The following is a 17,962-nucleotide window of genomic DNA, read 5'->3' as shown; positions in this document are numbered from 1 at the left end:
TTTTGGCGCCCCCAGGCCGTCATAAATGGGCCGTGCGGAAGCAGCCTTAGGGATCAGTATAGTTTGCATAAACCTTGCTTTGGAGAGAGTACAAGATGTAACCCAGAGTTTTCCGTACTGAAAGAGAAAAGTACTTTTCTGGAAATATACACACTCCACAGAACTGTGTTTTGGAGTCTTAGGACACCCTGGAGATTGGTATTGCCATCTCTATCTATTTTTTGGTCCAGCTAGTGGGGAAATTAGCTTGATGTTGGCCTGCTGGATTTGAATGTTAATTGCTAAAGGTACAGAAAATAAGGTAACTGCATATCAGACAATTATGTCCTATAGGGATTTCCACTTATCTTGATCCTCATCAGTAGGTTGCTTACTCAGACTAGCCTGAAGAGACAATTGGGTGTGAAACAAGCTTCAAGGTGCACACTGAAAGTTCTCTAGAAGGTAACTAATTGGCAACACCTCCCCCAAGCTCCTTTTGTATATTTTTCAATCTATAGATAGTTGGGGTACAACATTATGTTCCATATTTCTATAATTCTAGTACCATTAAATCAATTATTAGGTGTCTCATACTATTGATTGCAACGGCTTAATCTACTTTGAGTGGAAAAGGTAATACAAATTTGTAAATGATATCCAAAAGGGGTTTATTGTAACTAGTATGCATTTTTTTTACTTCAGCCTTAAGGCATGGGTTTCATCATAGCTTAAAACTTGCACAAATCCAAATAAATTCAAATAAAATGTGTGCTGAAATGCTAAATCCTTTATATTTTAGCCCAAATAATATTTAAAAGATGCTGCTGGGAGAAAAGACAGAGACTTTAACAACTTGAGACTTATGTGAGTTGCAAAATATCCTGCTCACCAATATGTTCATTTTTAATTGCTTATTTTTCAGGGTGGAATGTATGTTTTCCAGCTGTTTGACTCTTATGCAGCCAGTGGAATGTGCCTTCTCTTTGTTGCTATATTTGAATGTATCTGCATTGGCTGGTGTTATGGTGAGTCATTAGTTGTGCTACATTAGGAGTATTTCTGAAATCACATTATGTACTTTCAGATAGAATTTCAAGCTCTCATTAGTTCACACTATTTCTATGTAGAAAGTTTCCAGTTCTGTTTAATAGTTGTTTCATATGTTATCCATGGGAAGCATTTAAGGTTGATTTCACATTTTATTCTTTAGTAAGAGAGGAGGTACATGTAACCTGTGTTTTTTCCAAACTGTGCTTCTGCTGTAACATAAGGGAAAAAGAAGTAGGGTTGAAATGCATATGATCCTTTTCACCCCAATTCAGAGCCCAGTGGACTTTTCAGTGGCATGAAGTGGCAAAATACAAGCAAAAAAAGCCTCCCCACAACTCAAAAGCCCTTTGTTTAGCTCAGTGGGCATTAAGTTCATGCCCTGGGTGTCAACATTGGCCAACGTCAACTCCACCCTTGGTCATGCCTCTGGAATGCCTCCACTTTGCTACCAGAGCCAACAGGGGCACAGGAGCACTTACGTGATGCTCTGTGTTGTGCTGGGGCAACTCAGGAGGCTATGGAAGTGGCCGCTGAAAGATTTGCCCCCCACTCTGGATTGGGCCATTAAGTGCCCCCCACTCTGGATTGGGCCATTAATGTCTTTAGCCTGCATATCTTATTCTTTTTTAAAAATGCCACAGCCAAATCAGAAACACAAGTCAAATTGACTTTCTCTTCCCTTCATTGAAATATGTAGATTGGCCTTAAGAGCTATTCCTCAGATGAAGGTCTTTACAGGACACAATCTTCATTTTTAAGCAATTTTATACTTACATGCATGTCTATTAAAACATGAAAATTGTTGTTATTTAGCAACATAAACCATGTAGTAAAATAAACCATCTGTAACGTGGAATCTATGAAACTATGCCCCCCTTCTTCAGGGATGGTAAGAGATCTAACCTAATGGAGTGTTTTCAGCTATCTGGGTCTTCAATGGGATCATGCTTTACTAACTGCTCTTGATTCAGCATTTCGACTTCCCTTGACAATAATAAAAAGTACAATATCTTGAGAGTGAAATCATACATTCTTACTGTGCTGGAGGGGGGGGCAAGGGGGCAGGAGATGCTGTGACAGTTATGATGATGAAAAGAGGCCCAGATAGTTCTGCAACTGGGAAGAAGGGGAAAAGGTTCTCTTCCCTAATCAAGAACATCTGTTTCCAACTGAGAGGGAGAACCAGCTGGCCCTTTGATGTGTTAATACTTCTTGATTTAAGGGTCAAGGTTTGGCAGGCTTGAGTCCCAAGACTAGGAACCCAGATTGGCTGAAGGCCCTGAAGCACATTTGGGGTCAGGGCTGAAAAGGGGAGCTGTTCCTTTGTTCAGAGAGGTCTTTGAAGTGTTCTGTGGGAGTGCTTGTGGTACATGTCTTTGGTCTGTTTACCATGAAGGATGATAGAAGAGAATGATTCTAAGGCAGATTGCAGATGCAACAGGGAAAGGGGCATCCTGCAACTACCAAAGATCATATATACCATGAATTGTAAGAATCTTAAGCCTGTTATGCATGGAGTACTTCCTGTGATGCTACTTGCCCTTCAGTGCCTTTGCAGTGGCATCTCATCACATTTCTTTGTTTACACGTGAGGAGGTGTCCACTGCCTGCTATGTAGCTTGCATGGCTTATCTGTCCCCAGGTCACACCCCAGGTCACACCCCCATCCAACACAAGATTGAAGATTGGCAGCTTTTTTTTTAGCCCTTTAAATGTAATATTGATATTTCTTACATTGATATTGTGCAGGCTGTTATAATTGTTTTAATGTTTTAGGGTAATGCCAGTCATTGATCCTGCGAGGAGTGGGGAGACAATCTTGGATGGGGGAGTGACCTGGAAGGAGTGAAATCCTAAAGTGAGAGGGAAACATTCCAGTTTCCCCTCACTCACTAACTGCAGGGCTTCTGGGATTTTCGGTGCCACAAGTGGGATTGTATCATTACAAAAATCTCTGCCCCAGTGGAAACTTACCATTACTTCAGGGCATGGTACCAGTGAATAATCAGCCTCAGTAACTGTCCTGTTTGTTGAAGGCTTGCACAGCCAGACTCAACTGGTTGTTGTGGGCTTTCCGGGCTCTGTGGCTGGGGTCTGGCATCTTGAGAGGTGTATCAGAGGTGATACACCTCAGAAGATGCCGGCCTCAGTTGCATGCAAAACATCAGGAACAAGATCTACCAGACCACAGCCACAAAGCCCGGAAAGCCCACAACAACCAACTGTCCTTTTGTTTATTTACTTAGTGCACCTAGATGCTGTCTTTTTGTAGTCCCCTGAGTTTTTGCCTTGTAGAAATAACATTTAACTTGGAAGACTGCCCAAGTTTTTGCCTACATACCTCACTTCTTAGTATGCTACAGTGTGAAATCCCTGTGACCTCAGGGTGATCTACATGAGAGAGAGAGGCTGGATTGTACTCCAAAGTGGTGGAAGTGATTGTGAAAAAGGGAGCAAAACAGTGGCCAGTTTTGTTCCACACAGTGACAGAGATCATGACACTTAGATTACTGCCTTACTCCAGAAACATGGGCACCAGATCTGTTCTGTATTAACTTTATTTCACATTTTTTTCTTGCAGGAAGCAATCGTTTTTATGACAATATTGAAGACATGATTGGATACAGACCACTGGCATTAATTAAATGGTGTTGGATGTTACTCACTCCTGGCATTTGTGCTGTAAGTGATAAAAGTGTGATTCACTTAGTGTGATTCACAGCAGGCTAAACTTCTTGGCAAGGCTTACCCTCAAGATCAGTGGTTCTCAACCTTCCTAATGCCGCGACCCTTTAATACAGTTCCTTATGTTGTGGTGACCCCCAACCCTAACATTTATCCATTTTACAGATGGAGAACACTGATGAAGAGAGTCTTAGGTGACCCCTGTGAAAGGGTCATTCGACCCCCAAAGGGGTCCCTACCCACAGGTTGAGAACCACTGTTCAAGATGCTCTCCTGAAATTATATCAGCATGGTCATTTTTTAAAATAGAGCCAACGTAATTTAATATTTAATTTTTCCTTTTCTCAGGCTAATTCCATAGTAGTCTCTCAATCTTCAATTGCCATGATTTGCTCACTCTTTTTTATGACCATCTGGATGAAGCTGTGATCAACTATTTTCTATCTTTTCCATCTTTTTAAAAGATTTAATGGTAGTGTCCAAAAGTTCTGTGTAGATAAAGTTAGACTGAGGGTTACCAAGCTTTCAGTTCTCTCTCTCAGTTCTTCCTAATGTTATTTGTGTTATTTCTTTTACGTGCCTTTTGTTCATAAATTCAAACTGCAGTCCTTATAGTATTATTATGGACTTCCTTTTTCATATAGGTTTTGCAACCTGCTTATTCTTTAACTAAATCTAATGCTACATTCCTGTAATCACATCTTAAAGAGATTAGTACAGCAGTGGGTAGGAAATAGTCATTGCAAACTGATGCAGGCATGGTGACTTCTTCAAATATGATAACGTTGTAGCTGCTACCTAATGGTGAACCATTCATCAAAACATCTATAGTGCAACACAAATGTTTTTTCAATATTATTAATACTGGATGCTTTTTCTGAATCAAAACAAATAAAAGCTAGGATTCCAAGGGGTATGGCCCACAATCCCTGGGTTTCCTTTCTCTTCTCATTCTTACAGCTTTTTGTGTCTCCAAAAAGCACAATTTGGTCTCTCCAGCATACTATCAAATAAAAAAGAACCAATTTGTGTAGTTGTTAAATGAAAGCTAATTAAGATTTAAATACAAAAACATGGATTATTCTGGTAAAAGGCACTATGTTATTTCAGTGAAATACTGAAAAAGACAATGGGGTAGATTCTGTATCTCCTTTTTACAGGGTCAGAGCAAGGGGAAACTGAGCCTAGGGCACGCATGCGCTCTGTGCCCCTGCTGTGGCACTGCTATGCCCCCTCCACGGCCCAGTCACAGCTCCACCATGGCCCCCCAGGGCGTCACACACACCCCACTCTGTTGGTGCTATGCCACTGTCTTTTTACACAGTAAACAACCATGGTCCTACAGAACAAGCCTTGCTTTGCAGGAGGATGGAGAGTTTTGTCAGATGAAAGCCTCCCTATGTAGCAGAAGGGAATCATACAATCCATCCCAATATCAGTCTGCTTTTTTCCACCTTCAAAGTTTACCATAGCATTTCAGTGTTCTGGGGAGAAATCTAGGGTTGGAGATTCGGACGGTCCAAATCCGGGTTTGGACCAAATCTGCACTGATTCAGACAGATTCAGACAAGCAGGGTTCGAATCTGAGCTGTCCGAATCCCATCCGATCCAAATCCATGGGATTCGGATCACCAGCTGAATTTCGTTTCTATTTTTGGTTTTTTTTTCACGTTTCGGCCTGCAGGGGACGCATTTTTAAACATATGGGCACCAAAATTTCAAGGTATCATCAGGAGACTGTCTTGATGATACCCCCTTGTTTGGTGAAGTTTGGTTCAGGGGGGTCAAAGTTATGGATCCCCAAAAGGGTGCCCCTATCCCCCATTCTTTCCAATGGGAGCTAAGGAGATGGGGGCTACCCTTTTGAGGGTCCATAACTTTGGCCCCCATGAACCAAACTGCACCAAATTTGGGGGTATCATCAGGACAGTCTCCTGATGATACCCTGAAATTTTGGTACCGATACATCTAAAATGCACCCCCTGCAGGCACCCCCAGAAATTTCCCCAAGATTCTTTGTTCTGCAGTGACTTAGCTGCATTTCTGTCAATGGGGAATTTCTGATAGAGGGCTGTGGGGTGCACATTTCTCAAGGTACAGTCACAAAACTTTCAGGGTATCTTCAGGAGAGTCTCTGGATGACACCATCCAGGTTTGAGGAACTTTGCTTATGGGGGCAGTGGGAGATGGACCCTACCCTTCTGGGGGCCCATAACATTGAGCCCCCTGAAGCAACGGTCACCAAACCTGGATAGTATCATGAAGAGACTCTCCTGAAGACACCCTGAAAGTTTTGTGGGTTTCCCATGAGAAATGTGCACTCCACAGCCCTCCCACAGAAATTTCCCATTGGCTGCAGTGGAGCCAGCCAGCCACTGGAGAGCACAGAATCTGGGGAAATTTCTTTGGGTGACTATGAGGGGTGCAGTTTTAGAGCTACTGTCACCAAAATTTCAGGGTATCATACGAGGACTGTCCTTATGATACTCCCCAGGTTTGGTGAATTTTGGTTCTGGGGGTCCAAAGTTATGGACCCTCAAAAGTGTAGCCCCCATCTCCTGTTAGCTCCCACTGGAAACAATGGGGGATGGGACACCCTTTTGGGGGGTCAATAACTTTGCCCCCCAGAACCAAATTTCATCAAACTTGGGGAGAATCATCAGGATAGTCTCTGGATGATATCCTGAATGTTTGGTGCTGCTAGCTTTAAAATAGCTCCCCCTAAAAGCCAAAACGTGTAAAAAAACAAAAAAATTAAAACGGACCTGAATTTTTTGGATTTTCCCAAATGTTCTGGCATATCCAAATTGGCTCTGATTCAGATTCGGGCATTCAAATCATTTTATGCCCCAAAACACCCGAATCCGAATTTTACCGAATTTTTGAGTATCGACCAATTCTAGAAATTACCTGCTTTGTTATTGTTATTTTAGTATGAATAAATGCAGTCTGCTTTCTTTTAGGGAATCTTCATCTTTTTCCTGGTGAAATATAAGCCTTTGAAATACAACAATGTATATACATATCCAGATTGGGGCTATGGCATAGGATGGATGATGGCTCTTTCCTCCATGGTTTGTATTCCATTGTGGATCTGTGTTCAGTTGTGGAAGACGGAAGGAACCATCGTAGAGGTGAGAACATGTAAAGATGTTGCTAAACATAGTAGAAGAACAGTGACAAATAAAAGATTTAGAAGCAAGTCATGTTAAGCTGACCTCTTGAGTATTCTGTGTAGAAAGAACATTTAAAAGTCAAGGTTAGGGCCTGTGCACCCATAGCCATTTCTGTTGTTACTCAAAGTAGGCTGTCTCCACTTTTAGTCAGGGGAATTAGCTTTTGGAGACAGAGCTTAGCAAGAGAGGGTAACTTGATATCTATAACCTGTGGTTACAGGGATGATACTGAGTGAAGACTCTTAAATAAGCAGGCCATTGTAAAATTAACCATTGAGTTCTGTTAATAAAATATTGAAAATCAGGCACTGAACATACACACACAAGGCATACAAGACCCACCTAACAGAAAAAGAGAGGAAGTTGAATAGGGTTTCAAATACGGGTGATAGTTATTCATCTTGTAGAGAAGACATCCAATGAAAGCAGCCACTGAAAGAAAAAAGATGAATATGGGGGTGTTCAAAGGGATCCAAGGCACATACCCTATAAATGGTTACAGGACTAATATTTGTCAGAAATGGATCCTTAGGCTGTGAGATAAGCTGGTAGGAAGGCCAGAGACATTGATTTTTTTTCCAGGATTCCATCAATAAGATAGGAGACACTTGATGAGCCACTAAGATCCAAGAGAATGCCTGGACTGTTCTCCTGATTACTGATTAATGGCTGTAGTGGGTGCAAATGAGTACTGGAATGGGTGCAAAATTTTCACCTGAATATTGCATAATTGCTGTGATAATTAGAGTTGATTAAATCACCTAAGGGTGACACAATAGAGATTATCTAGCCTCATTGTTCAGTCAGGCACACCTTGGGCTGTGAGAAAAGAACAGCTTCCAACCTCTTTCCCCTCCATCCTTTGGCACACAAGATGGAGACCCAAAGTCTCTGAGAAAACTCTGTCTTGGGTAGAGAGTGTCTTGTTCTTGTGTCAGTTCCTGTTCCCTGTGCCACTTATGGCATTTTATAGCAGGTGTGGGGTCCAGGAGGTTACACTTCAGTGTATACAACAATCCATTTACTTGCTTTGATTTTGAGTGTATGAGGAGTCATAGTGACAACTGTGAAGAAAATGCAACAATAGAGAATTATAGTTTCTTTCATTTCAACAGCGGTTAAGCATCAGAAATACTTTAGTTGAGGTAAACATTGTAAAAAATATTTTAAAATATATGCAACCAAGGGAGATTATGTCTTTTCATTGAAAGAACTTAGAGAATATGGGTAGGCACCTGGCTTGGATGTAGTAGATATAGAATTTTTGAAGGAAAAGAAGAGTTGGTATTACATGCTGCTTTTTTCTACCTAAGGAGTCTCAAAGCGCCTTATAATCACTTTCCCTTCCCCTACCCACAACAGGCAACTTGTGAGTTAGGTGGGACTGAGAGATCTATGACTAGGCCAAGGTCATCCAGCAGGCTTCATGTGTATGAGTGGGTGATCTAACTAAGTTCTCCAGATCAGAGTCCACTGCTCTTAACCACTAAATCCTACTGACTCTACAGAATCCATTAAAAGCTTTCTGGCTCTCAGACTGTCATTGGCATAGGAATACAGAAAAGTGTTATTGCAGAGCAACTAAGACTATATAAAATGAAGATATACATTGATTTTAATGGTTTGTATTCTGCAGATCTTTCCCACCATCCACAAAGGAGGGGCAGTTTTTGCCAGTTTTCCCTTCCTAATGTAGCCCCTGCTGTGCCTCTCATGTGATTCATAATGGTCCCCTGATTCCTAGGAGAATAATTTTGTGTAGTTCAGTAACTGGGGAGATCTGGGAAAGTCTCATCCTGCAAACTTTACATCATGCATAGTATGTTGGATATAAGCCATCATTTTCTGTAGGCTAAATACAGAAAAGGCCTGCATGATTTGTGATTTACCAAGTCAAGTAATAACCCCTAACCATGTACTGTTTCCTTCCAGTCCCAGGCAGACAACAATTACAGGAAGCCCTACAAGTCATTGTATGAGACTTCATTCACAAGTTGTCCAACTCTGATAGATCAGAAGTGCCACTAGCATGATCTGGTCTCAATCAATAAAAGTACAAGAGAGAGTAAATGTGTTGTCCCCATATGTCTACTTTAGATATAGTGTGTCTAAGTCTTAGAGATAACTAGCATTTTTTCCCCTTTTTTAGAAATTCAGAAAGCTGATCGTGGCCAGTCCAGACTTGAAAATGAGAGGAAAGCTTGGAGCAGGTTCATATGCAGCTACAGTAAATGACTGTGATGCCAAACTGAAAGGTGATGGCAATATTTCAACCATTACAGAAAAAGAGACGCACTTCTGAAAGAACTCTTATTTGATTTGTTTTTATAAATAAAAGTAAATAGAATTATTCACTTAATTATAGGGCCTGGCTTGTTTTGCACAAATTTATTAACAAGTTAATTTTCAAGTGAACCTTGTATACTTGTTTAAAAGTGATTTTTAATTATTATATAAGTAACGAATATAAATATTATATATATATCAAAAATGAAATAGAATTGTTTGTTAGTGATGACTTGTAATATGGTGATCCTCATGTGTTTATAGACCCTAGAAGAACCTGTATAATGTGATGTAAAACTTTTATACTTTGGATTTTTTTTTAAAAAGCACAATGTTGTATAGTTATACACTTTCTAATTTGTAAGCATTTCAGACCATTTCAGCTTCTACTGTATGTATATAAAGTGTACACAGTGTCCTTATATTAATATCCTAAAGGAATTTCTTTGGATGTGCAACTCTGTTTCAGTATGTAGCTGTCTGAATTTGGGCCTAATCCAGTACTTGTAGGTAAAAATCAGAATCTCTCTCTTAGCTGTCAAATAGATTTCCTAGATATCACTAGACTAAAACCTCAACATTACTCTTCAGACCTTAGGTTTTTATAGTGGTTAAAACAAAGGTGCAAACTTAAATTACCCAGATTAGCCTATGACATTGGTAAACCTGTTGCCCTAGGCCAGAGGGGAAGAAATGTCTTTGGCTCCTTCCGCACATGCAGAATAATGCACTTTCAAACTGCTTTCAATGCTCTTTGAAGCTGTGCAGAATAGCAAAATCCACTTGCAAACAGTTGTGAAAGTGGTTTGAAAATGCATTATTCTGCGTGTGCGGAAGGGGCCTTTGTGAGCAATATTCTGGATCTTATATATGATGTTGCCATTAACTGTGATGCAGAAATTGTATACTTAGCTTGGTTTTGAACATGTCTATTGTACAAGTTTGTAGGAGATACCAAAAGTATCCTGTTCCATAAAAAGATCAGTATTATGGACAATCTACCCTAAATTTTCCACTAATGGAAGGGTAGGAGTAAATTCCACCATTGCCCCTTTCCTTGCTTCAAATTGCAAATGTTCATGTTATGCCATTCCTACCATGTCTACCAGAAGCAGCATTTCAGGGAGATCAGTGGGCTGCAACCAGTTCTCCAGATTAGAGTGTACAGGCAGAGAATTTTTGTTGGACTGACAGAAATGTCTTGTGTAAGCACAAAATTTAATCTGGTTCCAGTACTATATCTTGAGCATACCTTGTAGTACTTCAAGGATATTTATGTCAATGTGCCAATCACTAATGGAGATTGAATCTTTTACTTATAAAACAATATCTGGCAAGCCATTTTTCTGAGACAAAATGAAATAGTGCTGCATCTTTTAAACATGTCACTCTGGTTGACCTGTTTACCACAATTCTAGAAATGTGCTAAGAAGTGGTCACATCAAAAAAAAAATTTCAATTCACTTTCAAAAGTGGTTTTATATTTAAAAGTCATTCATCTCTGTAGAAACCTTAGTAGAATCAGAATTCATGGGTGCTGCTTCATGTGGTTTTCGAAATGTTCGTATTTTATCTTTTTTACTTGACCCCAGTGACTGCATAAAATATCTCATGATTTGTAGGTTTATTTTCACAGGGAAATGTGTATAGTTTTGTGCTTGTGAAACTGAAAGGGAAGTATTAATGAATGACAGAAGATGATTCAGTCAGATTTTTTATCCATGAGCATTATTCAAAAAGTAGTAAAATGTTTTTTAAAAAATTGAAGAATATGATAATGATATATGTAGTACACATACAGCTTGTTAACACAGCCTACTCAATGAACAAAAGATCATATTGTTCCATATTGTTTTGTCTATTATGGCTACTTCATGGTTCAGTACCTACAGTCCCTAAAACATATAAGAATTTCCAGTTTCTCTAAAAGTATGTTTTATTGAAAAATGCATCAACTGGCTACTCTTTAAGCACTATAACAAGGGCATTGTCAGACTGGAGAAGATAAGCTTAAAAAGCAGCTGAGTCACATTAAGACATCTTGCGTACACATGGTAGTTCTAATAACTCACCACAACAGACAAATTTTGCTTTGTATTACTGAAATAGATCTTTTATATGTTGGTATGAGAAGCTGTGACAAGGAATTTTAACTTGACTTTGATCTCAATGGAAACAGATTTTGAATGGTAGAATTAATGTTATATTTGGCTTTGCCATTGGTTTTATTGTTTATGTTAATTGACCAGACCAATCCATACCATTTTCATATCTCATTCATGTTACTAAACTACTGGTAGCTTTCAAAGAACTTTTGTTGTGTGTGGTATTCTCCATATACACACATGTCTAGACTTTTTCTGTTAACAGTTTAAAATAATGTGCCACTGAAAAAAAACTATGGTGTTTGTTCTTTTGGGTTCTTTACTAATAATCTTCTGAAGTGCATTTGTATGTATAATGGAAAGCATTACCATACCCAAAACATTCATGCTTTCAGCGTGGTAAATTCATGTTCAAAGCTGTTCCATCACACTTTATACACACTTTATACACACTTTATACAAGATTTTACAATCACACCAATTGGTCTGTCACTTGAAAACTCATTAAAGTAATTAATCTCATGATTCAAGAAGTGTAAAAGGTGCATGTTAAAGGAATCCCCTCAGTGCATTTTTATATTTTGCTTCCTTGCCCCTATGTGCTATGGCTTCAGGAAAAGGGTTAGTGACAAAATGACTTCATCCTGCATAAGAATTGCTGGCTCTTCAGTCTCTTGACTATCATAATTAATGATAAATATGTTGCAATTGAAATTTTCATTTATTTCATACATTTTTGTTGGATAATTATGTGCTCCTAGATAGAAGACATGCATTGTTACACAAGTAAGTATCAGTCATGAGAAAGCCAGGTTTTTGGAAAACAAACTGCACTGTATATTACAGAAGTGTATATTTACTGAATTCGTTGTTCATCATATGATAGCATCACTGTGAAAGTCACAGCTATAATGTTTGAATGTGCAACTTCATACCTGTGATGTAGCTGAAGTAATCCTATATATCAGAGCTATTCATAAATAAGAGCATTCCAAATTGTGCAGTGATGCCTTTCAGGGTGTGGTATTTCTTCTATTAGCCATAATAGCATAATTTCACACTGTCTGGATTTAAGTTAAAGCAGCTTTCAGTGTTATTGAGAAAGTAGTTAATGTGTGGATTCTCACATGACTTTGGACTGTTGTTTTCATCCAAATATCCCGACAAGTACTCATTATGGAATAAGATTCCTACTCTGCTGCTATGAATTATTTCACCAATAGCTTTATACACATACATGTGGTTTGGTATGGTCTAAAGCAGAGTTTCTAATTTTCTGTGCTTGTAAATGTGCACATTTAATACTCTATCCATTTAACACTTGTACTGATTTTTTAAAGATGTGGGGGGGGGGGTTGAACTTCTTGACTACATCTGTGATTATTTTCTGAAACAAAATGTGAAGATAAAAAGCAATTATATTGTGATGATTTCTTTTTATATGCATAGGAAACAATAATGCCTTTTTTCAAATTATATGCAGTATTATTCAAAAGTAAAGAAGAGCCCAGATTTATGTACTGTTTACACAAAGAAAGTTTTTATTTGGTGTTCACAGAAGCACAACATTTCGTCTGCTTACTCCTTTTTAAAAAATTAAAGAAAATGCATGATCATATGTATTGTGTGCTTCCTGAACCTGGCTTACATTAATACAATTATAATTATAGCTTTTATTACTTTTATTATTGACAAAGATAGGACTGCCCCCATTTTACAGATGATGGCATACTGATTTACCTGTCTGGGTAACCTAGTGACATTCACAATAGCAGCCCACCAAAAAGAAAAAGCATTCTTATAATGATTTGCACTAATGTGTCATAAATGTGTGGAGTCAGAATCTGAGGTAAGATGATTGTAAGACATTGGGATCCTGCATTGGGATCCTGCTATCCAGTTCTGGCAGCCATTCAGGCTCATTCCGCACATGCAGAATAATGCACTTTCAGACTGCTTTCAGTGCTCTTTGAAGCTGTGCGGAACAGCAAAATCCACTTGCAAACAGTTGTGAAAGTGATTTGAAAATGCATTATTTTGCGTGTGCGGAAGGGGCCTCAGATTCCATGTCCACCTTATTCCAGATTATTGTTGTCAGGCCTGATTCAGATGTAGATTCTTAGAGGCCCTAAGAATCCAGTTATTTTTCTTATATAAAATCATTCATCTCCTGGCAGCAGGTACACCTCAATGTTTTTGATTCATTTGGGGTTCAGCAAATGACCAGATTGTTAGAGAATCTTGTCTACATTTTATATTTTTATTAAAATGTACTTATTTACACCTTTAAGATAGACTAACAAAATAATATACTACCATCCATTACAATACCATCAATCAATACCTTCCATTGATTTTACATGGATAATTAAAAGAGATTAATTACTTGACCCCATTAATGATTTCATATAAAAAATAAGCAGGTTACAGGCAGGGGAAAATGCTGTAGATCAATTCAGTTTTCAAAATCCTCTTCCGATCAAATCATCCACTCACCTGTTGGGGCTCACATTTTTGGCTAACTAGTTATCTTGTAACGTCAATCATCATACAACGTTATCTATATTCAAATGTGTGCTGACTTATGGCAACCCCAGCAAGAGACTTTCAAGGGAAGTGAGAAGCAGAGGTGGTTTACCATTGCTTTCAAATGCAGAGTTTTCATTGGTGGTCTCTCTTCCAAGTACTGATCCTGCTTAGCTTCTGAGAGCTAATGAGATCAGGCTATACCATGCCACCTTTCCCCTTCATATTAAAATATTTACACAAATATATAAAAGCTGTGTTAGTTCATTCTTGTTACTTGTTATTATAACTTAAAATATGTAAAGTAATGATTACAAGTTGCTCACACAAATGACAATCTGTTGGACTCCAACCAAACAATCCTCATTTTTGAAGTATATCTTCAGCTCTATATTTAGTTGACCATTCTTGCGATTATCATATGCTTCTCACACATGGGCCAGACACATTATATCTATTGATATTAATTGTATTAATTCTATTCTGCCAAAGGCCATATTATCCTGTTATTCAATTATCAGAGAGACTAGGCCAGCCTGCAGAAACATCCTCCATGATCTTTTGACTCAAGAACAGCAACTATTTCCCTATATATCCGTGACAACCTGTAAGCATGACATGCAGCTTCCTACCAACTGTATTTGCCACAGATTATTGATGTGTGAACTTTTGGCCTGCTGTAGTAATAACAATCCCTGAAAACCTATCAGTGTCCTTGGAAAAAGTGGACTTTTTCTTTCTACTATGGCGATACCAAAGATTTTTGATAGAGTGATTAGTGGTATGCAATATGCAAAAGGTTGAGAATGGCTGTTCTAAGATACAGAGGCTATAGGGAACAGATACCAGCCAGAGGACCTGAAAAATCTTGTTGTGTGTGGAACACTGAAGTGCACTGGATCCAAGTGCCTATAAATATTATGCACCCTACATCATCCTTTTGAAAAGATAGATTTTGAACAATTATTATGCCAATAAATCTACCTGCCAAAATTGTCACATTTTATTCTCAACTTTTAGTAAAGAGATGCCTGTAAAATCCAGTGTATTTTTGAACAGAAGTAAAGACAAAGGTAATACAATAATGATATTTTCCCTTTTGTAAACATTTTGCTGTAACAAATTTTTGATAAGCAAATCCTTCAACTGAACCATTTCAGAAATCTGTTACAGAAACGTTCCACAAAACTGTCAAAAAATAGAAGAAGAACCACGTGATAGAAGTCTACTTTCAGAGGTCCTGTTTGGCATAATGAGTTGCAAAGTTACAAAGTGGACTTGGACATTTTAATGTAACACACAGTTTATTCTTTCACAGTGCTGAACTGTCAGGGGACTTCACACTTGTTAAACTTTTTGTTTGCCATCCGTGGTGAAAGGCATACAAACCATGCAACAGACACTAGCAACTGTAAAGCCACAGCTTATGAGAAAAAGATCAGAGGAAGCAGCACAGCCTATAGATCAGGATGCTAAAAAACAGATAGTTAATATAGTAGAGGAAAAGACCATAGTGGAGGAAGTGGTAAAAACATCACCAGAAGAATTGGCAACAGCTGGTGAGAAAGCGGAATGCCGGTTAGAGGCAGCAATAGGGAGGAAACAGCCTCCATCCATCCATCCATCCATCCATCCATCCATCCATCCATCCATCCATCCATCCATCCATCCATCCATCCATCCATCCATCCATCCATCCATCCATCCATCCATCTATCTATCTATCTATCTATCTATCTATCTATCTATCTATCTATCTATCTATCTATCTATCTATCTATCTATCTATCTATCTATCTATCTATCTATCTATCTATCTATCTATCTATCTATCTAGCCAGCCCTACTGTGACAGACTGGAGTGTACTGATCAATTCAACTGGCTTATATAATATTTAATATATAATATTTCTTAATTTGTTGCTAGTTCTGCTTGTTGTTTTTTAGCTCTGCTTTTGTTTCAGTGCTTTAATCAAAGTCCTGTTCCTTACCTATATATATGCGTCCCGAACCGGAAGTCCAATAAGTCTGAGGAATCTCAACGCCCAATCAGCCACCACCTCCAGCAACTGTGTCAGATTGTCCCCTAGTTCGCTAGGTGACCGGTACACCAGAAAGACAGCCACCCTCTCCAGGGACACCCACTCTAGACCAGCACACTCAATACCAGTTATCCTTGGGACAGGGACAGCCCTGAAAGGGATCAAATCCTGGATGAACATTGCCATGCTGCCCCCCTCCCCCGGCCCTGAGTTTGCGATTGATAGATTCACGCGAAACCTGGAGGTGAGACCTCACCCAGAGTTGCTAGGGAACCACAACAATATTGCCATCCTTTAAAGGGAGAGGGGAAGGCCTTTTCCACCTAATGGCATAGGTTTTGTCCTTTCAGTCCATCCCTGCTCCCCTCTCTCTTGCCCTGGAGGGAGGATTCATTTGGGACATGTTCCAGCAGCAACTTTATGCAATTTGCCTAGGTGTAGTGGTGGCTACGAGACAATATACTGCCACACAAGTCTCCTAGGTCCAGTGGCAACCTCTACTCAACTTGAGCAACAGAGCTAGGCCCAGCAGTGGCCACAAGTTTTCTCTAAATTCTTCAATTCAACTGGCTTATATAATTTTTCTTAATTTATTGCTAGTTCTGCCTATTTCTTTTTAGCTCTGCTTTTGTTTCAGTGCTTTAATCAAAGTCCTGTTCCTTACCTATGCTTTTGACTTCAGCTAACACTCATTGCTATGCTGATGATATGAATTTATTTTGTTACTGCTCTGCTCTTTGGACCCAAATATAGCCAGCAGGGGTTCAGTCATGCTTACAAAGATGTGAAGTGGCCCTAATTGTGAAACATGCATCTTACTTAGTATTCTGTGAATATGCTAGCTTCATTGTGTTTCCACCAGCAAAATACATGGCTTTCCAGAATGATTACTATATTAAATAGCAAAGCCCACTCACTTTTATTTGGCTGTATCTATTTCATCTCAATATTTAATTGCCTTGCTGGTTCTGTGGGTCCCTGCCTGTGAATCAGGGAAATGCCAAGCTTTATTATGGTGGTTGCTGACTGAGTTAGAACAAAAGCCCCCCAATAAAAAGGCTGGATTTACCCCCTTGGATACCCCCTGGGGGAGGAGTCTGAATATCTGTAGCCTGTTTTTTTTCCAAGCATGACCTGTCCTAACTCAGCCTTCTTTGTTTGCTGCTCAACTCCAGTGGGAAAAAAGATAAAGTGATTTATCTATGAGCATTGTAACAGAACTGTTGATTTTTCTTTTGTTATTAAAATAATGATGGATTAACAAGGACATTCAATTCTCATTAGGAGGCCATGTGTTACTTAGATGAATGTTTATGTGAAAACTGCTGTGAATACAGAACTATCCAGCTCATAAGTCGCTTACTGTGGACACCCCTTGAGGAAGAATTTGATTCATGTCATATTGGAACATGCATACTTCACTGAGAAACTGAAGACGTGGGGATTTTCTGCACGAGCATTTTTCATTGGTTTTGGCTTCATACTGCTTTGGTTTATCCCCTGATTTCTGCATTTGTTTTTGTGCCTCAGCCTTCCATACTTCTGAGGTTAGTAAAATGAATACTGTGATGGTCTGCAGAAGAAAGCGTGTAGTTCAAAAATGCAGATCTGTCAGGAGCCATTACTATTTACAATCAGAGAGAGAGATAAAGGTCTAGGAACAGGGAACTCCCCCTCATTGCCAAACCAATAGGAGCTGAGTGAGCACTCTGAGAATTTATTTTAAAACTGTTCCCAGAGAAAACCACCAGCTGAGAATGGGGTGGGGGTTTATATAGAGAGAAACTAGCCTTTCCCTCCTCACAAGCTGCTGTGACAGGATTCATACAAAAGAAAATTAAAAGTACAGCAGAAACAAATTATTCAATGACCTGAGACCTCCCTACCTGGTAGATACTAGAAGGTTCCTGGAGCTATTCAATACTTTCACTGTAGTGTAGAAGAAGGAAGTAGCAGGGGGGGGGGCATTCAGGGTCATGGCCAGATTTCTGCCGAAAGGCTTAGGTGTCAATTGCACCCCATTGAGGGCCAGGAGCTGGCAATCCAATCCTACCTGTCCATGGGAATGTCAACTCAATGCATGGCAACTGTGAAAAAGGCACTCTATGCT

At 39.2% G+C, this 17,962-nt stretch overlaps 1 protein-coding gene across 1 annotated transcript in view; it reads left to right on the top strand.

The window, feature by feature from the left end:
- The window catches only part of SLC6A11 (solute carrier family 6 member 11), a 139,287-nt gene extending 129,657 nt beyond the window's left edge, over nucleotides 1–9,630 (top strand). The window contains exons 12-15 of the mRNA XM_048487871.1: nucleotides 905–1,007; nucleotides 3,614–3,714; nucleotides 6,681–6,851; nucleotides 9,043–9,630. Coding sequence (XP_048343828.1) covers nucleotides 905–1,007; nucleotides 3,614–3,714; nucleotides 6,681–6,851; nucleotides 9,043–9,195 — 528 coding nt within the window. The 3' untranslated portion in view covers nucleotides 9,196–9,630. The remainder of the gene's footprint in view (nucleotides 1–904; nucleotides 1,008–3,613; nucleotides 3,715–6,680; nucleotides 6,852–9,042) is intronic.
- Nucleotides 9,631–17,962: the final 8,332 nt, after the last annotated feature.

Source organism: Sphaerodactylus townsendi, linkage group LG03 (genome assembly GCF_021028975.2).
Source record: "Sphaerodactylus townsendi isolate TG3544 linkage group LG03, MPM_Stown_v2.3, whole genome shotgun sequence".
NCBI lineage: Eukaryota > Metazoa > Chordata > Lepidosauria > Squamata > Sphaerodactylidae > Sphaerodactylus > Sphaerodactylus townsendi.
The sequence above is the reverse complement of the archived record's forward strand: the minus strand, read 5'-3'. Positions and strand labels throughout refer to the sequence as shown.